Here is a 24,683-nt window from a genome sequence, read left to right on the forward strand (position 1 = left end):
ATAGGATATAGAGATATACCGTATGTGTAGTATAGGATATAGAGATATACAGTATGTGTAGTATAGGATATAGAGATATACAGTATGTGTAGTATAGGATATAGAGATATACAGTATGTGTAGTATAGGATATATAGATATACAGTGCGTATAGTATAGGATATATAAATATACAGTGCATATAGTATAGGATATATAGATATACAGTGTATATAGTATAGGATATACAGATATACAGTATATATAGTATAGGATATATAGATATATAGTATATATAGTATAGGATATATAATCGATGTTAGAGACTGAAGCTCGACACTAGAACTACCGGCGCGATTAAAACGTAGATGTTAAAGTAAAAAAAATAGAAAAATACACACACACACACACACATTGTACTTTATAGTACAATGAAGTACACGTACATTTTACAAAAAGTCATTTAAATTTCTAAAAGATACACTGTTTCACACCTGTGAAGTATCCGACGAAAATAATAAATTGGTCATTTTGATCATTTTGTTATTCTGACTTTGGTGTTGAATTATCTTCTATATAGACAGCGAGGAAAGATAAAATCCCTTATGCGTGGCTCCCACTACCACGTTTCTTTCTTTTTCTTTCCTCCCCTTCTTCTTTTTTTTTTTCTTGTTTTAATCGATCTAAAGCTCGTCCCCGGCAACTTTGGATAATTCTTTCTCCTCGTCTCTGTATGTATGTGTGTGTATGTGTGTGTGTGTGTGTACGAGGATCGATACGCCGACTTTCGTCCGAATGTGCAAGCTCATCCAGTATCATACCTCTTGAAATATCGTTCGACGTGGTAGGAACGCGCGTGCGGAACGAAGCTTAAACCTCCCTTGTTGAGTAACGCTCTCGTTCCCTTTCTCTTTCCCTTTCCCCTCCCCGATTGTTCCTTTTTCCCTTCCACTCTTTCTCTCTCTCTCTCCTCGTTCGTACACCTCGTACACACGACCGTCCGCCTTTAAATTGTCTCGTTTCTGTTACGATTAATTTTCCTCCTTCTTCCTCCTTTCCTGTTCCTTCCCTCTCCGTTCTTTTTATTTTTAATTTCTAACAAGGTCCCCGATTTCACAAATACTTAAATATTTCAATATACATCCCCGCCACCTCAAAAGCCTTGAGACGAATACTTACATATTTGTTTCAAAGCTGGAAATAAATTAAACAACTGAGCAAAACGATTCGTATGGAACTCCGTTCATTTGAATGGAACCAAGTTCCAGTCAGTACCCGATTAAACGTGCTCTCGCTGGTTATACCCACTTAGTTGAACCTGAACTTCCATTACGTGAACGGGAAATCACTGGCAAAGGGGAGGACCAGTGAATTCCAACAGGTTCGTGCAACCTATTGTTCACGTAATAGGAGTCTACCTATTTCTCCTCACCATCGATGATTTTTCGTTCAGTTAATTGGAGTAATTAGAGCGTAAGCGTTCGTACAAGCGTACTTTATATAATACTGAAGTTAATATAATATAAAACGAACAACGGTAGTTTATATAATAGGATTAGAGTTCAGCCAGAGTAAAGTTCAGGTAATCGAAGCGTTGCTATAAATTTTGTTCATATGGACTTGTTTTGCAATTATTGCACACGCTTAAAAATTTTACTAGCTGCTAGTAAATGTCGAACGTTGCAATTAAAAAGTATTCCACGTGAACGTGAAGTTTCGAGTAACAGAGAAACTTTTATTTCAATTGAGGCATTTCCTGTAAGTGTCAGACTTATTTATACTTATCGAAGTATATACATATATTCCTGGTTTTTTATATACGAATAGAATACAAGATTTGAAAATTGCTTCATTCAGTTGAAAATCTCTAAATTAGCAAATTTCAACATATAACGGTATTTGGATTAATTTGCAAAATTTTTGGACTGAACGTGTCTTCTCGAGGGTAGTTTAGATCGATAAATCTGAAGAACGAAAATTATTTTCAATAGGAACGAACGACTTTAACATTCTATAACTAACCTAAGTCACCTGAATTCACAAAGTAAATTTTTTACTTTTCTTGAAAAACGTCTTAAAAATTTTAGTTTTGTCTAACATTATGATCGTTTGTTTTAAACTTGTTATAATGGATCTTCGTGTACACTGAATGCATAATTATGTAATAATTGGAAAGAAATATTCTGTCTGTCAAGGCACTTGAAAACGAATATGTCAAAAAGATCGAAAATGTCATTTATTCTACGAAAAGAATTTTTTTAAAATGTAGCAATAAAAAACGAAAAAACATATGAATAAATATAAATAATTAAATTGCTAAGATTAAGGAAAAATTCATTATTTCGATGCTTACGATCTACACTGAAAGATAGAAGATCATATTGATTCAGAGTTTTATTTATTAACTGCTGCAGAACCTAAGGAGACGTTCAGAGAGAAAAATATTACTTTCAATAGAATACTATATAATAGATTCTGCGAATTGGATCCAAGTGTTCAAGCTTAAATATATTTTAGAAAATATAAATATGTTAGAAAATATATTTTAGAAAATATAAATATATTTTAGAAAATATAAATATGTACGTTCGAAATACTTGTAACAATGATACGATACATTTTTCCAAGAAAAATTGCATCAAATTGACACGAAGGACGAACGAATGGTTAGATACAAAATAACCCCCAAAATAAGTACCTCGTTCTGGCCAAATATTTTTGCAATCCGGAACAATATTACGGAATCGTTTTCATCTCGTCTTTATCCTCCTTTGGTAATTCTCGAAATTAAAAAACTCTACTCTCCATTAGGAGAGGTGGCGGGGAGAGCCGCGGCAGAAAATGATTTACAAGGGCGCATTTATAAAGTTCGTCGCGTTCATTCCGGCCGGTGGGATCTTCACGGGGCACGAAATAAAGGAAATCGGGATGGCACCTTTAATGCTACGCTAATCTTCTACTTGCTCATCATCATCATCATCATCTTCCCTCTCGTTCCGTTCCCGCTGTTGTTCGTCCCCGCGTAATCACAATCGTCATCCTGTTCATTTTTCAACGTCTTCTTTAGAAGGCGTAGCGCGAAGAAGAATCGGAACGAAACGACGTGGAAGGGAGGAATCAAATCTGTGGGCGTGAGGGATTGCGAACACGAAAGCTCTAAAATCGTTTCTCTGTCGTGTCTCCGTCTCCTTCGCTGATAAAATTCATCCTGACTTTTTCTCTCTCTCTCTCTCCCTCTCCCTCCTTCTCGTTTACACCACGATACTCTGTACCCAGACGATTCTTCCTGTGAAAACAATCGAACGTTTGCGATTGATGCATTTTGTGAAACGATTTTCCGCGTGAAACAACGATCCTACGAACGTTTCGTTGATAAATCGAATGATAAAACGAATGTTGTTGTTGCAAGAAAAGAAAATTAAAAAGCTTCGTGTCAAAATTCACATAAATCGAATGATAGAACGTTGTTGTTGCAAGAAAAGAAAATTAAAAAGCTTCGATCTTGTCAAAATTCACAGGAACTCGTATTATGTTAAAATTTTACAATCTAACAAAAAAAGCTTCGATCTTGTCGAAACTGACAACTTTGGAATTCGTGTTACGTCAAACTCGCTGTGGAAATTTTTAGAATCCAGATGCTACATATAATATCCAATAAAGAGCTTCGATCTTGTAAAAATTCACGAGGAATTCGTGTCGCTAAATTCGTGAAATTCACCTGATCGAGGTTGATGGCTCGCCCCAAGTGGGGAAGGGAAACACCGTGGAATGATCGCGTGGTACCGTTGTTAACCACGGAATGCACGGCGAAGCACAACGTTCGATCGGTGGTGTTTCATGTAGCGGACGTTTTTCGCAACGCTGTTGACTAGACTTTGTTGCAACGGTACAGGCGAGGCGAAGAGAAGAAGAAGAAGAAGAAGAGGAAGAAGAAGAAGAAGGAAAAAAAAAACGCGGAGAAAATAATGATGATGAGCGAGCAGGGTATTAACGTGGACCTTTCCCCTTTGGAGCAGCTTTCCCGTAAATTGTTACAAGGGGTTAAAAATCCTCGGCTGCGACTTAAATGGATAGTATATCGTGTCACGACAGTTTCACCGCGACAAGCGAATGTAAACGACGAATGGGAAATTAATCGCAGGGAGAGAAATCGTTGGGTTTCGTATCTGTCTGTATTACAAGCTACGCCCTTGGCAAAAAAGTTCTCGATTAAACGCGACTATTTGACTCGAAAACAGCGAACTCCTCCGTGTTCGTTGAATTAAATTGAAATTTTGCTTCTCCGTGTACATCGAACAAATGTAAATACGCAATGTCTCAAATATTATATTATATTAGTATCTCGTGGGTACTGCAACGGTGGGAATGATTATAATAATATTTTACAACGACTTGACGTTACATTTGAGATTTGGTAATAACTTGAAGGTCACAATGATCTCAAATAGTTTTGAATATTAACAGTTGTCGACAATCTTTTTCAGGGATGATCAGAGACTATATTTAAGCTTCTCAATCGATTTAAATGATTTAAATCCGGAATTATGAAAAATTGTGTTTATCGCAGTATTGAGAACAATTGTTTCATTTTTCAATTTAACTTGCATACATGTATATATATTTTTAATAACTGGCACTTGATTATTCTACCATTGCTTCGAAAAGAAATGTAATTCTTCTTCTTTTAAACTTGGTTTCGCGTTACTATTCTTTCACTTTACTTTCTTGCAATAAAATTACATTCTCTTCATAATTAATCCGTCACAAATCGACTTGACGTTACATTTAAGATTTGGTAATAACTTGAAGGTTACAATGATCTCAAATAGTTTTGAATATTAACAGTTGTCGACAATCTTTTTCAGGGATGATCAGAGAATATATTTAAGCTTCTCAATCGATTTAAATGATTTAAAGAATTATGAAAAATTGTGTTTATCGTAGTATTGAGAACAATTGTTTCATTTTTCAATTTAACTTGCATATATATTTTTTATAACTGTCAACTAAGCAAATAACTGGCACTTGATTATTCTACCATTGCTTCAAAAAGAAATGTAATTCTTCTTCTTTTAAGCTAGGTTTCGCGTTACTATTCTTTCACTTTACTTTCTTGCAATAAAATTACATTCTCTTCGCAATTAATCCGTCACAAATCGTCGCACGACAGGAATTTAATTTATTCGTTAGTTTACTGAGAGTTTAGTTTACTCATCCGATGACAACACGTCCGAAAACGATTGTTGCAGGGCCCACAAATGCGGATCAAGTCGCAATAAAATTCCAAGAGATTCGGTGCTACCACGTACATACCTAAGTATCCATTTATCGCGTGAATGCGTAAATGACTCTTCCAAAGTCTCGCCGATTTATCATACACGGCCTTCCCCGTTGGATATCGATAAACTAATCATATAACTCATAGTAGAAGAGACAGGCGAATCAAATCGCCGCCTTCATCTCTCCTTTGTGCAAATTAATTCAAACGGTACGATCTATCTGGCGAAGATGGCGAGATAGTCGAGATCGGTGGAACGGTCGCGTATTCCGCGATGTTCGATCGGCACGGATAGCCGGATGCGGTGATTTCTTGGAAGAGAGGGGAGGAGGGGGGAGGGAAGGAGGAGGAAGGCCCTCCCGATCCGACGACCGCGGTGTAACGGACATCGGACGAGGTTCGCGAATGATCACCGATGAAATATTAAATACCGAGAGGGTCCTCCACCCCCGAAAGAAGGAAGGAAAAAAGTGGCTGGCGGTTTTGGCCACTCCAAATCCTTAATACGGCAATAACGATTTAACTGCCTCTCTCTGTGTGTGTGTGTGTGTGTGTGTGTGTGTGCGCGCGCGGCTGTTTACGCGCGGCGTATATATTTCCGAAACGACGAAAAAGTCGGCGGTAGTTAATTGACGGTTTATCGCGGTTAAACGAACGCTATTAATCGGACACCGGCGTAATTATCATCGACTGTTATTAAATTCACCGCGGGTCCCGCTCTCGCGCGTTCACCGCCGGTATGCTACGCGCGCGCACACGCATTACTCCAGATATATTTATCTAACGTGGCGAGGAGAAGGAGAAAGAAGAAAAACAAGAAAAACAAGAGAGAGGAGAGAGAGAAGAAAAGGGAGGAAAGAAGAAGAGGAAGAAGAAGAAGAAGAAGAAAAAAAGGACGAAGGAAACATTACGCCTACATTTCGCACGAGCTCTCCCGGACCCACCCATTGGCGCGCGAGCGTGTGTGGGTTTGCCGTTCCGTGGCTCGCGCGCGTCCATACATCAAGATCACGTTAAAGCCACTTTCTTAAATCAAACGGCGTGCTACTTGCTTTATTTATACGTGTTCCCGCGCGTTTTGTCGCCCGGGGATTATCGTATTTCCCGTTTGCGAACTCACGAACTCGCGAGAGGAAGTTTGGCAACTGGGGTGGAAACTTCGGTAATCGAAAGAAATTTCGACTCGTGCACGGTCGTGCAATTGCTCACACGATGCTGATAACGTGACGATAACGTCTCTTTCTTCTGTGCTGAGAAACGGTCGTAAGGGTGAAAATATTCCACCAAAGAGATCTTGATACCGGTAAGTTCCTATTTACGTTTGTGATTACGCCACAAGATATATTCGTGTCTTGAACGTGGACATATCTTAAAATTACAAATATACATCAAACAATATATGTATATATGTATGTTGTTATATATATGGTTACAATATATATAGTAATTGTTTTTTACAATGTATGTACGCTTTTAGAATAAATTTGGATAATCAGAAGAGGATAGAATAAATTTAAATATAATCAAGAAGACGATGTGAAATAAAAAAGACAGTAGAAAACAGTGAAAGACGGAGAGAATGTAAAAGTAAAAATGCTGCAGCGAATGTGAAGATTTAAAAGTCGCCTACAGAGAAGCAGAAACATACATACTTCTTCACTGTGTCGATATAAATTCAAACTTACGCCTGAAATTCCAATTGAATTAAATTCTCGTCGAGTTTTTTATCAATTGACGCCCCGGTCTCTCTCTTGAACGATCAGTTTCGCTCGCCCGACGACTCTATCCACGGCTACCACCACGGCTATTAAACTCGCTGCTATTATTATCCGCTCGAACTTTCTAATATTAGATACGAACGATATATCACGTAGGACGAATGGCTGAAGTTGAAAGTTTCGATTAACGAGCCGATCGTGGCACGCTCGCGTCCGAAGATTTAAAGGGTACGAGCAGATCGGAGATCGACGATAAATTTCGAGGGAGTATCAAATCGACAATTTATACATCGCGTACGGCTGGACGACAGACTGGAAAACTGTGCCGTGGGACGGCTGGCTCGCGACCGAGGATAACTCACCCTCGTATATTACTCAACATTAATTGTTTTTTTTTTTTTTTTTTTGTTAAACAGATGCTGGGTACGCGGACGTAATTATTACGGCACCCGCGTTAATAACGCCGTTAATTAACGAATACAACTTACCGGAGGTAAGTTTAATATCGGTAGTCAAGTCAAGTTAACATAGCGCTCCTAACCGAGAAAATTGAAAAACACACTCACGCTCTTTCGGGCGCGCCGGCGCATGGAATACCGACCATCGAATCGGCAACCCTCTTAACTCCTCCCTTCCTACTTTTCGTTCCCTTTCTCTCGTTCTTCGTTCACCTTGGGACTTGGTCGATCACCGGCGTGTACGTACGCAGAGCGGCGCGCTAATGAAATCCGTCAACGAGACGGGACGAGTCGAATCGTTTGAACGAACGATTTGAACGACGTGTCACTGTCAACGACCAAACCAAACACAGTCTCCAACCAACAACCAACGAAACAGAGAGTAGAGAAGAGGAAAGAGAGATCGTTCTGTTGATTTTTCCCGGGAAAAGTGTAAAAGGGGCGAGGGGCGGGGGACGATGCAAATACAATTACCCTGGTCGAAGAATGTTCTAATTGACCGGTTGAGGTTTGACAAAAATGCCGGGCGATCCGGAGAGACGACATTCGGCCGCGAGTGTGTGTCCCTCCCCCTCCCCCTTCCACTTTCATCCCCCGTTTCGTGCCCCCGTTGCAAAAAGCCGATGATACGAAGTCGATGGCCGAACCGAAGAAGAAAAAGAACCGCCGGGGCCGTTGGTTGCAAAGGTTGGTTGCAAAAGGCGGTGCGCGCTGAGAAACGGGCAGGCGGAGAGGAGAGATCAGAGGAGAGAAACCAACAGTGAAACGAGAGGAACGAGCGAAAGGGTGGAGGAAGAGGGAGGGGGGGGGGAGAAAGATGGAGAGAGACGAGAGACGGGGGAAAAGACGAAAGGACGAAAGGACGAAAGGAAGAAAGAAAGAAAGAAAGGGGAGCCGAGGAGAGAAGCGAACGACGAGAGCGAGGAGCGGAGCCGAGAAGAGAAGAGAAGAGAAGAGAGAACAAAAGTCGGGTCTGGAACAAAAACGTCCAAACTGCAGTCGGTTCCCGAAGAGTCACAGATCCCACAGCGAGCGATAAAGGCAGGGTCAAACGAAACGACGAGGATGGGGACAGACGAAAGAAACGAAAGATAGGAAGAAGCACGCGGGCCGAAACTGGGTGCACGCTCCCCTCTTCGGGGGAGGAGGGCCAAGGGAGAGGCCAGGGTGGGAGAGAATCTTCAGAAATGAAGCAGCAGCAGCAGCAGCAGCAACAACCAGCAGCAGCAGCCCAGCAGTCGCACCGGGGGTAAAGATGGACCGACTTTTACCTACGTCCGGCTGTTTGTATGCGTTCACCCGAGATCAAGTTTTTCTCGAGTTCTGAACCTCCGGCAGCGAGAGCCAGCCAGCTAGCCAGCCAGCCAGCCAGCCAGCCAGCCAACAGCACCAGCAGCACTCCGACTCGAATCCAACTTGATTTCCTGGCACGCGGTTCATCTTGTCGTTTATTCTCTCCCACTCTCTTCGGGCCGCGTGCGTCTTTCTAGCTCTTTCCCCCCCCCGTCTTCGTCCCTCTTCTCGTCCTTTCGCTTTTGCTGGAGCGCTACGGATCGTCTACGTGCGTGACCGTGCGTGTGTGTACGTACACAGATGTGTGTACGTACGTAGATACACGTATCCACGTACGCGCTGTACGGATACCGCGATACGAAGGTAGACTGGAACGAGGGATGGTCCCGCGCTAGGAACACGTGCCCTTTTCCAAAACGAGCAGCCTATCTCGTCCCCCTGATCGTCCCACTGACTATCCTCTGGCCCGAGAATTATACACGGTGCCGCGCGACCACTGCCAGAAATTCTACAGGCAATTTCTCGGTGAAAAATGCCCTATTGGAGGACGACGATCCATCCACCCTCTGTCAGGTTTGGGAATCCTTCCACTCGGAATTCCTTTCAGGAATCCGAGCATCGTTATTGTATAATTTCGATACTGTATCGGTGTTTCGGTATCGAGCCGTCGTCCGTAAGCACGCGACTACTTGGTGGGAGTTTTCGTTTTTCTTTTCCTTCGCGAATGTATCCATTTTGCACGTGAAAAATATTACATTTCTTTGGCTAAAGTACAGAATAGAATAATAGCGATCAATCTTGGGGATTTCGATATAATTATCGACATTCCTGAGCATTCCTGGTGGAATGCTCTTACCAACTGCTCGAGTAACTGATGTCAAATATTATTTTCATTCGTACGTCGGAGATGAATCGAACCGATTCGCGGTATCAGAATTATGCCACGATATATCAAGTCCCTGGTTTCTACAGGGATTACAGGGATGATATAATTGAAAAAATACTGATGTGCACAATATCGCGCGTAATATCGGTATTTTACGATTCTTTTTTAACGATCGCGCCGCTTCGTTTTTCCACGCTCGCGTATTCGCGTCCGCCGAAAGGCTAACAGCCCGAGGGAAGAGCGCACGGTCGATATCGATTTCTCCTACCATCTCACGATTAATCCGATCTGTACTCTCGGCCTGCTATTACGGGCATCCTCCATGTGTCCCCTCCCTTTCCCTTGCCATGCCGTGGTGTTCATCGGCAACGTATTGTTCCCGACGTATTGCTCTCGTCTCCCAGATTCTTCGCCACGATTCTTCTCTCTATCGTTGACCCTAATTACGTTAAGATCATTCCCTTACGTAACGCTTCTTCCCAAGCGGGCGAATCGCGTCGTGTCTATCGCATCGTAAGACGAGAAGCCTGTACTTACGTGTAACGTGTATAAATCCATACGGTCACGTTTAGCCGGTGATAAACGAGCCACTGATGATAAACAAGCTTGGCCGATCGTTGGCCCCGTGCCGATTCCATCCGCGTGTTCGTCGCGATTATCTCTTACTTTCGTCTTTCTTTCTCGACTGTTTCCTACCTCGAGACGCGGATGCTTTCGATTCAAAGTGTCTGGCTGTACGTGTGCATTCTCGTTGTTCGTCGACGACGCTGAAATTCTTCACCTCGAGGGAAAAGGAAAATTTCCAGAGTCTGTCGTTTCTTCTATTTTTGAATGTTTCGAATTGGCTGGTTAAAATTGTATATACTGATGGGTGTTGCCGGATGGGTGGTACCATCGGGCAGGTGATGATTCTACGTGCGAAAAAGAGGAGCCGGAAAAGAGGAATAACATTTTTTGGTTCGAAGCTTCGTTTACGAGAAAATCGAGTTTGAATGTTGTTACATATATTTTCACACGATCGATGAAAATTTTCAGAATCTCTCTTCAGCAATACTTTCGGATCGAGACTCTATGTATCTTTCTCCCAAGGAGGAAATTTCCCAGAATCTCCCTCTCTCTCTCTTTCTCTTTTTGTGTACTTGAGGTAAAAAACTTTCAGATTAGAATGTCAAACTACATACTTCTGTTGTTATCGGTGACGTTAAAATTTCCAGAATTTCTCTCTCTCTCTCTTTCACCGAGGCATCGTTTCCTTCTAAACAGAAAGTTGCCGAGCAAGTACCACGATTTTTAGCTTTTAGCGTGCGCTGCACCTAGAATCAAGGTCGGGGTTCGCCACCCCGCTCCCAGAAAAAAGAGAGAGAGAGAGAGAGAGAGAGAGAGAGAGAGAGAGAGAGAGAAAGAGAAAGAGAAAGAGAAAGCTGTTACGAGGGGAAGGACAGAAATCTGGTCGACAAAAAGCGGCGAATGACTTTCAGAACGCAGCGGATCATTAATATCTACTGGGATGATCAATCAAAGACGTGAACTTACTTTGGTGGACGTCGTACTGGGCCTGGTACCACCAACACCGATGGCGTACAGCTCCACCTCGTACCACTGGATTCCTGTTTCCCTGTCCAGCGCGGCAGCCGTCGACAATATACCTGTCTTCGTGTCGACGTCGAACAATCTGTCGACCTGCGGGCCGCCGCTACCAGCGGTCACGTTCGTCACGTAGTATTCCAGATCGATGTTCGATCTACGACTACGGGCACTCACTCTCAAAATGCTCGTGCCGATCGGTTCGTTCTCGTACACGCTCCCCTCGATTTGTCCACGATGCTCCCATATTGGCTGATCGTCCCCATCCTCACCGGGCACTATCAGGGTCAAATAGGTCTCCGTGGATCTTCGTTCCGCCTGAACGGCTTCGTCCGTCGCGCGGATCCCCACCTGGTACTTGGACACACGTTCGAAATTGTTCTTCAAGGAACGTGGCAGCCGCATCGTCAACTGGCCCGTGTTCCGGTGAATTCGAAACATGTCCGGATAGTTGACGCTCGATCTAAGCAGCTCGTAGGTGACCAAACCGTTCGTACTCGAGTCGAGATCTCTGGCAACCAATTGCGTCACCGTGCTCTCCTTCTGGTACTGATAGTTCCCCTTCACTGGCAAGACCACGGCGGACATGCTGACAAAGATCGGCGCGTTGTCGTTGATATCCTCGACGATGACGATCACCAACTTCTCGGCTGATAGCCTGGCGCTTGGTGGCTGAGCGCTGTCTGTCGCCACGACCACCAACTTGTACGTGTCCACCTCCTCGCGATCGATCGGCAGCAAAGTGTGTATCACGCCGGTCGACGGATTTATACCGAATCTTCGCACCTGATCCTCCGGATCTTGACTAGCGATGGAGTATGTGACCACGCCGTTCTCGTTCGAGTCCGGATCCTCCGCTGTGATGGTCACTATCGGCGTGTGCACCAAGATCCCCTCTCGGATCTGCCTGGCTATCGCCGTATTCGGGAACACCGGCGGATTGTCGTTGGCATCGATGACTTCGACGATCAACGTGGTCACGGAGCTCAACCTCGGGTGACCACCGTCGCTGCAGGTGACGTTTAACGTGTACTTTTCCAGCTCCTCGTAATCCAGGGGCTTTCTCAGGTACAACGTGCCTGTCAGAGGATCGATGTAGAACGTGTCCCTCCTATTGCCGGCAGATATCGCGAATGTTAACTCGCTGTTCGGTCCCAGATCGTTATCGGTGGCTCTGAACCTAAGCAACTCGGTGTTAGTCGGCGTCGTTTCGAGAACGGAAATGCTCGATTTGTCGTCGACGAACAGCGGCACGTTGTCGTTCTCGTCGAGCACCTCGATGTGCACGGTCGTGCTCGAGGACAGACGAATCTCGAGACCAGCGTCGTGCGCCACCACCGTCAACACGTACGTATCCGTGGTCTCGCGATCTAGCTCCTTCGTCAGCGAGATTTGCCCGGTCGCCTCGTCTATGGCAAATCGGCCGTGCTGGTTACCATCCTCCAGAGAGTAGAACACGTCGCCGTTCAGTCCTTCGTCAACGTCCGTTGTGTACACTCGCAACAGCTGCGTCCCGATCGCGGCGCCCTCGTTCACCTGCACTCTGTACGGCAGCCTCTGAAACTGCGGGATATTGTCGTTGACATCGGTGACGTAGATGACGACTTTGACTCGATCGCGGAGTCGGTTCGCCCCGTTGTCGGTGACAGTGGCCTCCAAGGTGACGTAGCTGCTACCGGTATTGGTGACCAGTAACTCTCGGTCGAACACACGGAGGGACTTGATGAAACCGTTCCTGGGGTCGACGGTGAAGTCCTGTTGGCTAGTCGGCAGGGAGAAGACGAGATCAGCGTTGCGACCCACGTCCCGATCAGTGGCCAATAATTTCCCGACGAACGTGTCCGGTGGCTCGTTCTCGCGTAGGTGGAGGACGAAGCTCGAATTGGTGAATTCCGGCGCGTTGTCATTTTCGTCGATTATGTGCACGACCACCGGCACTACCGAACTTCTCGACGGGCTACCCTGATCGGTAGCTGTTACCTCGAGCGCGTAATAGTCCAGCTCCTCCCGATCCAGAACGTTCTTCACGTACAGCTGACCGTCCGGAAATATACCGAACCGATCCTCGGTGTTTCCGTCGGTTATGCTGTACAACACACGGCCGTTGGCACCGAGGTCCACATCGACGGCCGTTAAGGAGAAGAATCTGTCGTTCACTGGCGTCGATTCCAGCAGAGAGGTCTCGTAGCTGGTCAGCTTGAACACTGGCGTGTGATCGTTCACGTCTTCGATCGTTACCCTGACTTGGTGCTGAGCGGACAGCGGTTGATTTCCGGAATCGGTCGCGGTTACCTCCAAGTGCAGTACTGTACCCGGCGCTGCTCGTATCGGCTTGTCCAGGTAGATGATTCCGGAATTCTCCGCTACCCTGAACTGTCCTCCGGGATTGTGAGTCAACGAGTAGACGATCCTCGCATTCGCGCTGGCATCCCGATCTTTCGCGCGAGCTAGGCACACTTCCTGTCCCACCGCTGCATTCTCCTTCAGTGACACCTCGTCACCGATCTCGCCCTTGGGAAATCTCGGTGGGTTGTCGTTCACATCCAGCACTGTGACATTCACGGACGTTTGCCCGTAAGCGAGTCCAGCTCTGGCCGATAATTGCAGACTGTAGTAAGCCACCTGTTCCCGATCCAAGCATCCGGACGTGCTGATCGTGCCCGTGCTCTCGTCTATCTTGAAGCTACCTTTCGGATCGCCATACACGATCGCATACGAGATCTTGGCGTTGCTGTACTGCGCGATCTGCACAGCACCCACCTCCCGCGCGAATACGTTCGACATCGTGTCACATTCTCCCCTATCCTCGGCTATCCTGAACTCGTACCCGTTATACGCGTCGAACTCCAAGTGTTCCAAGTCCTCCTCGCGGATGATCTCCACCAAAGCGTTCCGACCGGCAGTTCTGTCGCCGGTGTCCTTCGCAGATATGTTCAACTCGTACAAGGTCTTGTGAGCCGCTCTGAGCGAACCTTGAAGGGTGATCTCGCCAGTTCTTTCGTCCACGGTGAATAGCCCTTCACCACCGGATTCCAACGAGTATCTCACCTGAGCGTTTTCTCGCGCGTCGGCATCGGTCGCCATCACCTTACCCACCGATGTTCCTGGCGGGGCGTCTTCTGGTATGGGCATCAGATATCGCCACGGGTAAAAAACCGGTGAGTTGTCGTTAACATCCTCCAGGATTAATATCACCGTCGCCGTGGACGATTGCGGCGGTGTCCCTTGATCCTTGGCAATCACTAGAATCCGATATTCGGCGGTGGTCTCGCGATCCAGGTTCACTTTCGTCGTTAACTGTCCTGTCAGTCCGTCCAAGGCGAACGTTTTCGGATAGTTCCTGGACACGCTCGAGTGAAAACTGTAGGCGACGCTGCCGTTCGTTCCTTGATCGTTGTCGACTGCCGTCAGCGTGGCGACCAGACTCTGCGATGGTGTATTCTCCGACAGCGTAACTCGGACGACGTTCTGCGAGAATCGAGGCGCTTCGTCGTTCTCGTCGAGGATCGTGACCTTGAGGTGAGTGGACGCGTACTTTGGATTCGGGCCACCGTCTCTGGCAGACACGTGCAGCTCGATGCTTCCTTGCACCTCTCTGTCGAGAGTGGCGATGGTGGTGACCAGGCCGGTGTCTTGATCGATCGCGAACCAACCTTGCTCGTTGCCCGAGTCGAAGTCGTAATAAATTCTCGCGTTCAGCCCGGAATCGGCGTCTGTAGCAGAGATGCTAGCGACGAAGCTGCCGGTTGGCGATAATTCCGACAGCACGGCGGAGTACTCGCTCTGTTGGAACACCGGCTCGTGGTCGTTAACGTCGTTCACATGGATCACGAGGTAGGCAGTTGCTGAACGCGGCGGCGTTCCTTTATCGGTCGCTACCACCGTCAAATTGTACTTCGGTATCTCCTCGCGATCCAGACGGCCGTTCACGCGAACTATGTCGAAGCTAGGGGTGTTGTCGAGCCGAAAGTGGCCCAATTCGTTGCCAGCACGAATTTCTACGGTGGTCTCGCCATTTAGGCCCTCGTCGTTGTCGATGACAGCGACCGCGGCCACAATCGAGTCCTTGGCAGCGTTCTCGTCGACGGTGGCGAATCCTGGCGTGGACGGGAAATAGCTGAACTTTATTTCAGGATCGTGGTCGTTCGCGTCCAATAGATTCACCGTTACGTAGGTCCGGCCATCCTGCCTCGGCGAGCCGTGATCTCGAGCGAACACCGTTATGACGCAGCTCTTTGGACAACCGTCGCCTAGACGCGCAGCGATCGTGCAACTTTGCTGCGGACAGTCCAAAGGCTCGACTGTCGTTATCGTTCCCGTTTCCGGGTCGATCGTGAACTGCCTTTCGCTATCCGGCAGGTAATACGTCAGCTTGGAATTGTCCTCGGAATCCTTGTCCATGGCGTGAACGGTCAACACTCTGGTGCCTACCGGTGCGCTCTCGTTCAAAGCGACTACGTAGTCGCTCTGTTGGAATATCGGTGGATTGTCGTTGACGTCCAACACGGTCACGTTTACCAGAAGGTAGCCTAACCTCGGTGGTCGGCCTCTATCCCTTGCGCAGACGTTCAACGAGTAAAATTCTACCTGTTCGCGATCCAGTTTCCCTGTGGTTTCCAAATGGAGGTAAGACGTTTCACCGGCCGGATTTCCGGTCACCTCCAAACGAAACTTCCCGTCGGTGTTCCCGTCCACGATGTAGTAATCGTCGACCACGCCGTTCTCCAACGTGTCCTTGTCTGTGGCAGCGTCCAGCAACAATTTCGTCCCGACCACTGCCGACTCCGAGAAACTGACGGCTATGCTCGACTCCGGAAATTCCGGATCGTTGTCGTTGATGTCCAACACGAGGATCCTCACCTCGATCGGATAAGTCGGCTGGCTGGACAACACGACCAGGTCGAACCTGTCGCTGCTCAACGCTTCCCTGTCGAGCACTTTGGCCGTTCTGATCTTGCCAGTTTCCGGATCGAGCACAAATTCCTGCGGCGGTTCGTTGAATCTGTAAGTGAAGCCAGGCTTGACGGGTATCAGGCCAACCAGCGTCCCCTTTGGCTCGCCTTCTCTGACCTCCAGTTGAACTCTCGTGTCGACAGCCCTGCTCTGCATCGCCAGGCCCATCGCCGCGCTGTCCTGCGGTAACATCGGCGATCGTCGTGGCACCAATCGAGTCACTCTTTCGGATGATAGACCCTTGTGAGAGAAGTAGTCGGACGCGTGAGTTTCCTGGTCGTTCGGCTGGCCGCCATTTTGGTCCACCGACAACAGTCCCAGGACCAGGGCTAGGACCATCGATCTTCGAATGATCATCTCTTCTGTCCCTTCGAACGCGCCCCCTTCCTTACCTAAATCCCTCTCTCGTCCGACGACATAAAAGTATCGCTGTTCCTTTGATACTACCTCTCGTTCTTCTTCCTCATCGTCGGTCGCACGTTCATCTTTCCCCTGGTACGTGGCTCTTTACGCGCTCGACATATTCGTACCAAACCGAACCTCAAGAAGTCAACGAGCGGCCGACCAGTTGTCCCGATCGCTAACGGGTTCCATGCTTTCCGATCTTTCTCTGTTTCTCTATTTCTCTCCCTCCTCTCTTTTCGATCAGCTCGTTCCTTCGTCCGTGTTCTTCTCGGCGGACTTCTGATTCGGGCTCGGCTCGAAATCGGATTAAGGATGCCTCGAAGGTGTGGGCGTTTTCTTTTTTATTCGCTGCTTTTTTGCTCGTCGCCGCGGAAAGTCAAGTGAACACGAGAGGCTCGAGCCGACAGAGGGGGCACTGACCCACAGAGCCGCGCCTCGCGAGAACGCGTCTGCGGATGCTGCTCGCCTCCGATCCTCCGATACTTTTCCACCTTCCACCGATCACCACCACCACCAACAACACCACCACCACCACCACCACCACCACCACTGTTGCTGCTGCTGCTGCTGCTGCTGCTGCCACCACTACGACCACCTTTTTCTATCCTCTCCGAAATCTCGACGATCCACTCTGTGTGGATAGCGCGTACAGCTGGGATCAAGGGTACGGTGTGGTACGATGCTCGTTGTCGGATCGAGAGTTCTCTCGCGACGATTTCCGACCACGTTCGCGGTCGCTGCTCCCTCGCGTCCCTCTCCTCGTGTCGCTTGAAAAACACTCGTCCTTGTTATTACGCGCGATTCTCTCGCTTTTCGCGGTTCCCACCGCTTTTCATTCCCTCCTTGTCTACCAGGTAGTCTTTCCTCGTGCGATACTTCCTCAGAGTTCTCGTGACACGTCGGGGCAGTAGATAGAACCACTCTCTGATATCGTGCTTCACAGCGGAATATTCAAAGTTCACGCGCAACGATACCCCGTTTAAGAGATGCACGAAGTAAATACGTCGCGATGTCGTGCGAACGACAAAGAAATTCGTGAGTGTCGATGTTCTATCGATGGCACGGGATATTCCTCCCGTGATGTAACAAGATGGTTCTTCAAAGGTTAGATCGAGGAACTAAGATGACCGAATCGAGACGATCGGCGGATACTCCGGATCGTGGAAACACTCGGTCGTCGTCGAGGTCGTAGTTCGTATCGATGGGTTTCGTACTCGCGCGCTTCTCTCGTGCTCTCTCACTTACCACCGAAACGTTCGTTTCACGGGGGGTGGTGAAGATCGAGGGATGGACAGCAGAGACGCGAGAGCTAGAGATGAAAAGACGCGGCACAGCCACGAAACGGAACGTATACGCGAAAGATAACCGATGAATCGAAGAAGAGAAACGAAACGAAAGGGAGCAAAAGAAAGGGAGGCACGCGCACGCACACGTATACGCGAAAGGAGCGAAAAGAAGGAGTAACGTGGGCCGTAAACGCGACGACGTAAGGCCCCGTGAACGTACGACGACGAAGAATATCACCTTCCCGAGGACTGACCTGGCTCGACTGAACCGAGACGGTCCCAGAGTTGCCACTGCCGGGAGAAGCATTCTTCGGGCTGGCTGACGCCGTCCCTCTCCGATCCATCGGGCCCAATGTATGCTTCCGTTTCTCTCGCTCTTCCCTCATTCCTCTCTCTCTCTCTCTCTCTCTCTCTCTCTTTCTCTCCCCCTTCTTGCTCCTTCTTTCTTCGTCTCTCCTTTCGCTCACCGTTTACTCCCCGCTCTTTTGCCGCGCGCTCGCACACCTTCCATCGATATCTATTTTTCTCTTTCTTCGAAGAAACCTTCGACTTTCTCTTTCCCTCTTTCTTTTGTCGTCGTCTCTCTCTCTCTCTCTCCGTTCCATGCGTCTCCACGCTCTCCGTCAGCATTACTTTCTCGTTTCCACTCGCTTTGCAACCCTTTTATCAATATCTCTCCTCCCGTTTTGACTTTGCACGAACTTCTTCGATCTCTCGTCTTATTCCTTCCTTCTCTCTCTTTCTTCGACCCCTTTGCTCTCTCTTTGTTCCTTTCATTCCGTTCCCCGTCATCGCCCTTAGATCCATCTTTCTTCTCAAACGTATTTAGAAAAGCCTCTCCGGGCCCGCATGCTCTTTCTTTCCTCTCCGATTTTCTCAGGCGACCTATCGACATCGCTTTTCCCCTCTTTCGTCTCTCTTTCTCTCTTCCTACCTCCCTCCCTCTATCTTTCTCTTTTCAACCACCGATCGGTGTCGCTTTTCCTCCTCGTCTAGCGAAGCATCCGCGAACTCTCCTTTTCCGAGACACCGATTTCTATCCTTATCCCTCTGAGACTCCTCGTTCTTTCTATTCCCTATCTCGTCTCTTCTCTCTCTTTCTCTTTCTCTTCTTGCTCTACTCTCCCGATCGAGTCGAAGGATTCGACCGTCTTTCTTCAACCAAGTATCGATGGCGTTTACTCTCCTCGTCTAGAGAAACATTCGCGGATCTCCTGCTCTCGGCCCTTCTAGCTCTATCCTGCTCCATCTGGGCCCGATGGTTCGCTCCATCTTCGTTCGTTCCGGTAGTGTCTCCATCTTACATTGCTCCTCCTTCGTCTGACCCGAGGATCGACGGTCGAGCTGTCCTTCTCCACTCGGTACATGCTAGTCCAACCACGTTGGCACGGCGGCGATATAGGTTTCCCCTCCGTGGGCCCTACGTGTCTCTTGCTTGCCTCTCCTCCCTCCTACGGAAGGTGGCCGGGCCCCTCATAGCGCCCTCATTCCCCGTCTCCGTCCCCGCGGCCGTTATCCTCCCACCTCCGACTCTATCCTCGCGCATCCCAGCGTCGTCTCGCGTTGAGATATTCTCCCTTTTGCCCTCGAGGAACGAGCAATGCGGAGGCTCAGGTATGCAAGATGGCCGCCGCTGAGAAGCGCTCGCAACGAGGACCGCTTACGGGCGAATCAGAGAAAGAGACCGGCTGCCCCGGTGGAACGGAGTCGGTGTTAGCTAGTGGAACGAGGACGGGACGTTCACATCAAGCTGGAGGGACGAGGAGAGAACGATCGAGATGAATAATACGCGGGGGTGGAGGGGTGACGAGAGAACGAAGAGGAGAGAGGGCAAGAAAGAGAAAGAAGTTGGAAGTTGACAGGGGTGTGGGGCGGTGAGGAAGAGAGGCGGAGGAACGAGGAGGTCTAGAGCCACGATATGCCGTAGATATACATATATCCGCGGCCCTGTAACAACTTTTATAACTAATCCGTTACCACGATCGAACGCTTCGGCTCTAACTTTCCACCTCTCTTCCCTCTCGGACCTCTCTTCCGTTTTCTTTCCTTGTATTTTTTTTTCTCTCTCTCTCTCCACTCGATCGAGAGCACGGCCGCGCGACTAGATTCTCTTCGCTGTTTTCCTTTAATCTAGTTTACTGGGTACCAGCCAGTATATAGGTACCACCAGCCCCGCCTCCCTCGATCCACTCTATGTGCCGATTACCGTATCGATAGCTAACCCGATTTACGCCCACCACCGCTTCCTTCCTTCCTTCCTTCCTTCCTTTCTTCCTTTCTTCTCCTTTTTTTTTTTCTTTTCTTCGTCTCTCCGACTGTAAATGTAACCGAAGATTTTGAACGGAGCGCGGATAAGATAAGACCGCGTGTGCACGGCGCGAGAAACGTTTGGGAAATCGTTATCTAGGAAAAAACGGAAAGCATCTACCACGCGCACGAAGTGGAATGCCACGGGAAATTAGCGGTCTCTAAGCTCTGACTCGTAACAGCGCAAACACTTTAAAAATCTTTTTATCTAAATAGATCTGGTCGAGACGTTTCGAACAGAGATCTATCCGCATTGGAAATTGATTTTTTTTAATTGCGACGCTACTTTCTGGTAACATGTCAAAGGTTACAATATCAAGTTTTTGATCGCGCAAGAGTTAATTCCGAATATTTGTCAGGAGAGAAGGTGCGGCGGGATACCGCGTGTTTGATATCTGTCGTTCAACAATACGACAACATGCACATGTATGTGCCATTTCTTAGCCTCAGATATTCGAAAGGTTACGATCCGATAGACGACAAAAGATCCTGACATTTATTCAGATGATCCGATACGATACGATATGATACGACGCGAGGTCTGTAATACGGCTAGTTTTACAATTCGCCTGGTCGCGGCTGCGGGATAGTGCGAGAAGAATTGCCGCGTTAAAAGTGATTTTCTCGAATGCAACTGTGATTAATTGGACGCGAGATATGAATGGGAGTGTGTGACGTGGTAAACAAGTAGTAATAACCGTGAAAAGTCAGCCGAGATGGCTCGTGGTATGAATAACTAATCTCTGAACAAAAGGTGATTTATTCGCGACACGCATCCCGCAAATGAACGTGATAAATTTAATGGAAAGCAAAATAATCACCGTTATTCTTAAATCTTCCGTTCGACGTTAAATCATCCGCAGCCCTCAACAAACATATATTATGTGTCTTCATCTTGCAAGTATCTCGATTTGATACCGTTTTCCAAACACGCGTACAGTACTTTCTTGCAAATCGATTTACCAATGTAATTATACAAGACGAATTGGACTGTAACATACATTCATCAAAGCATACTTTGTAAATCTTATTTTAGTAGATCCGCAATGGTGCACGATGAACCGCAGTTCGTCGAGAAAGCCACGATTTAACCAGAAATACGATCGTTTCCCGCGTAGGTAAGCGTAACGATCGCCAACGCGATTCTTACTGAATCCTTTACTGAATCGTGATATCCTGGCCGAATGCGAAAGCAACTTCTTAACAACTTATTTTGCGATCTGCGGCCATATAAATTTGTCGGGGGTCGTTCCTCACTTGAAACGGGCTTTTGCGCCCACTTGTCTAACATTATTCCACGTTCTCACCATATACGGGGCAGCATCATTCACACAAAACAGTAAAATTCTATCGAGTTGCGGTGTTGCTACGTGGGCGTTACATGCAACAGCTTCATTGTTTCACCGAACAATAACTGTAACACATTCTCTTCTGTTTATCTTCGCCAGCACAAAACGTATCGGTTGTCAGTCGCTTCTGAATTATCTCCGAAAGAAAGAGGGATGAAATTTCTTAACATATCGATTAGCAAAATGTAAGATTATTATAATGTAAAATTATAAAATAAAATATGCAGGTTTTATTATATATATATATATAAATATTTATATAAATAAATGTGTACAATAAAAAATTCTAGTATTAAAGGTGTGATTATTTTTTAGGTGCTCCGTACGCATCTGGCATTCTCTCTATGGTATACCTATGCTGAGAAACATACATTATAGGTACACCAGGTATTTTTCGTATTCTCCTCTTTAAATCTTTGTCATTGGTTGCTACGATGTAACATTTGTGCTAAAAGATTATGGTATTGTAAATACTGTTAAGTAGACTTTTAGTTTTGAAATGAATTATACTCACTTGAGTCACCCTATTGACGATACAGTCATCTGCATAAATGCCTTTGTGCGTGCAGTTTAACCTTTCGAATCTAGGATCTTTCATAATCTTTAGAGCTATTTTATACTTTTGACCTAATTTCTCCATTTCGCCCATCACGCAATCCGTTATGTATGGAGTGCACTTAGCATAGAGACACTCCATCAAATTTTCTACGATGTCTAATTTGTTTTTGATTGAGAAATTTACAAAATTTGTGTCTATCAAAACATGGTAAGGAGGTCCCAATTGTGTATTATATTGGAAAAATAATGCAGAGGATTGCTGAGGTCTGTAATGATACATATTAATGATATTTTGTAATTTGGATAAAAATATTAAAACACATTCAACAATATTTACGCTTCTGTTATTTTAAGTTCAGTTGGATCTTCTTTTTTAACTTTCTTTGGTGGTGCACGAAGCTCTGGTTTTCTACAAATAGAAAATTTAGAAATAGTTTCTATGTAATTATAGTATTTGTTTATTTTATAATAATAAGACCAACTTACATTCTTGCATCTCTCGGGCTGATCATTTTTTTCATTTGTGCAAATCTTTGCATGACAACCCTTCGCGTTCTTTTATTCTTTCCCTGTGAGTTACAAATAAGTCAGAAAATCATTTTATGTCTGGTATAAGTTCAACAAAATTATTACAATATCAAACTATAAAAACATAACCTAAAATACGCATTTGACATTTCTTATACAAAGTACATCATTTCACAAACAAAACATTATTTACCATTTTTATTTAATATTCGATACTCTATTATATTTGTAGCAAAAAAAAATACAAGGAGTATTTCAATTATCAAACTTTAATTATCAAATCCGATTCAAAACAATGCAAACCGCGTGGAGATACGTTTCAGTACTATCACAGACAAGGTGTATGAATAGACCAAGCCTCTTATAAGATTTCTTGGCCCGTAACCTAAAATACCGACATAGTAAAAAATTACTGTACGTTTAAAGAACGGTGAGTTGTGAAATTATATCAAGTAAAACGATCGAAATTGATCACATAATGAATGCGCTAGAAATATGATTTTTGAAACCTATTACAATGATATCAGACCATCACGAAGTCTTCTTCGATCGATTCTATAATTTATACCTGAAATAAATTTGTAAAACATAACTGTTACTTACAGTTGAATGAAACATCATTTTGTTGTAACAATTTTCCACTTAGTCACTTTCTTTGATTCATATTCCATCATTCCAAACCTTTAAGTATATATATCTCTGTATTTTTCCTGTACGTAATACCTTTTGTAAATTAATACATCTGAAACAAACTTATGTATTAGATTAATATTGTAACTTAAATAACAAAGATCACGATGAAAACATATTACACACAAAAAAAAATCAGATTGTTGTGAAGCTATTACTTCATCATATCATACTTTATTAATTAAATTAAATTATTTTTTGACTCGAAATTATGTAAATTAAAAGCATTCTAGTGACTGGATTCAGATTAGATTGAATAAATCAAAAATTGAAAATTTATCTTTGATACAAAAAGATGAAAGAAGACTCGATTAAAATCATATTTTGATTTGTCTTTCAGCTTTTATTTACCCATTATGTAGTACAAAGAATATAAAGAATTGCGTTCTAGAATTGCTATTTTGTTAAATTTTGGTATAAAATTATAAATAACTTTTAGTATAGTATATTCTGTTTTAAAGTTTACACGTTATTATTTCTTCAATTGTTAAAATTATATGTAATAATTATTTGGTTAAATCTTACCTTGAGTTGAAGCCAAAAATACACGTTTTTAAAAAATTCACAATACAAACAGAAATCTAACAATTGTTGATTTAAATTTTTACCTGAGAACATCTGGATGATACTTCTTTCTGAGTAATTCTTCTGGATAATATTTTCTTTGTTACAGATGTGATGTACTTCTTTCCGCCATTCTTCCCGTTTAAAAATCGATTTTGAGAAATATCGATTATGTTGAAGAATCGTAAGAGAGATGTTCTATACTTCACCGTTGGTGCTGTAATCGTGGATCTCGCACGAAATGATAACTTGGAATAACAAATAAAAAACTCTGGTCTAAATGAAATACACAAAATTCACGAGACATTCTTAAAAAAGTACGAAAATATTCATACACTAGATAAAAAATTGTCAATACTTTAAACTGTTATAATTTCGTGGGAAAAAATTGTAGAACAATTAACCTGATTTTATTTTGCATAATGTGACAACACTATCCATACTTTTTGATTTTAATCTAACTAGTAGTGCTGCAGTGCAAAACCTGCCTAAATCAGTACAACAGTTCTAGGATTTTGAAATCGTAGGACAAAAAATACATCGTATACGAAGTCTATTCATATACCTTGTCTATGGTACTACCAACAGTATATTTTCTGTTACCTTTTCCACTACTCGTACCAACTTAAAATACTCGAACCAAGTTGGAATACTATGTAAAATACTTAAAATATACTACATATATAGCGAATTAAATAATTCGAAATTAATCGTAAAGGTAAAATTAATTAACGGTTTTTTATTTTTCTAATATACAAGGTGAATCATTTATTTACATAGAAAAATGTTTCAAACAATTATTCGTATAAAAGAAAATTTAGCCCAATTATTTATATTAAGACGAAAA

The 24,683-nt window shown here is 45.0% G+C and overlaps 2 protein-coding genes across 2 annotated transcripts in view; both read right to left on the reverse strand.

Annotated features, from left to right (window-relative positions):
- LOC122538819 (cadherin-related tumor suppressor) overlaps positions 1–17,088 on the reverse strand; it is a 108,120-nt gene extending 91,032 nt beyond the window's left edge. Inside the window, exon 1 of the mRNA XM_043673237.1 lies at positions 11,146–17,088. Coding sequence (XP_043529172.1) covers positions 11,146–16,506 — 5,361 coding nt within the window. The 5' untranslated portion in view covers positions 16,507–17,088. The remainder of the gene's footprint in view (positions 1–11,145) is intronic.
- A 4,615-nt stretch (positions 17,089–21,703) lies between these two features.
- LOC122538827 (rRNA-processing protein FCF1 homolog) lies at positions 21,704–22,935 on the reverse strand. Its single transcript, XM_043673260.1, has 5 exons — positions 22,776–22,935; positions 22,541–22,623; positions 22,392–22,463; positions 22,011–22,320; positions 21,704–21,944 (listed from the first exon to the last, which is right to left on the reverse strand). Exons 1-5 carry the CDS (start codon positions 22,776–22,778, stop codon positions 21,801–21,803), a joined length of 612 nt encoding a protein of 203 aa, XP_043529195.1. The 5' UTR covers positions 22,779–22,935; the 3' UTR covers positions 21,704–21,800.
- Between the last annotated feature and the right edge of the window lie 1,748 nt (positions 22,936–24,683).

The sequence above is a fragment of the Frieseomelitta varia genome, unplaced genomic scaffold (assembly GCF_011392965.1).
Source record: "Frieseomelitta varia isolate USP_RPSP 00005682 unplaced genomic scaffold, Fvar_1.2 scaffold_18, whole genome shotgun sequence".
Classification (NCBI taxonomy): Eukaryota; Metazoa; Arthropoda; class Insecta; order Hymenoptera; family Apidae; genus Frieseomelitta; species Frieseomelitta varia.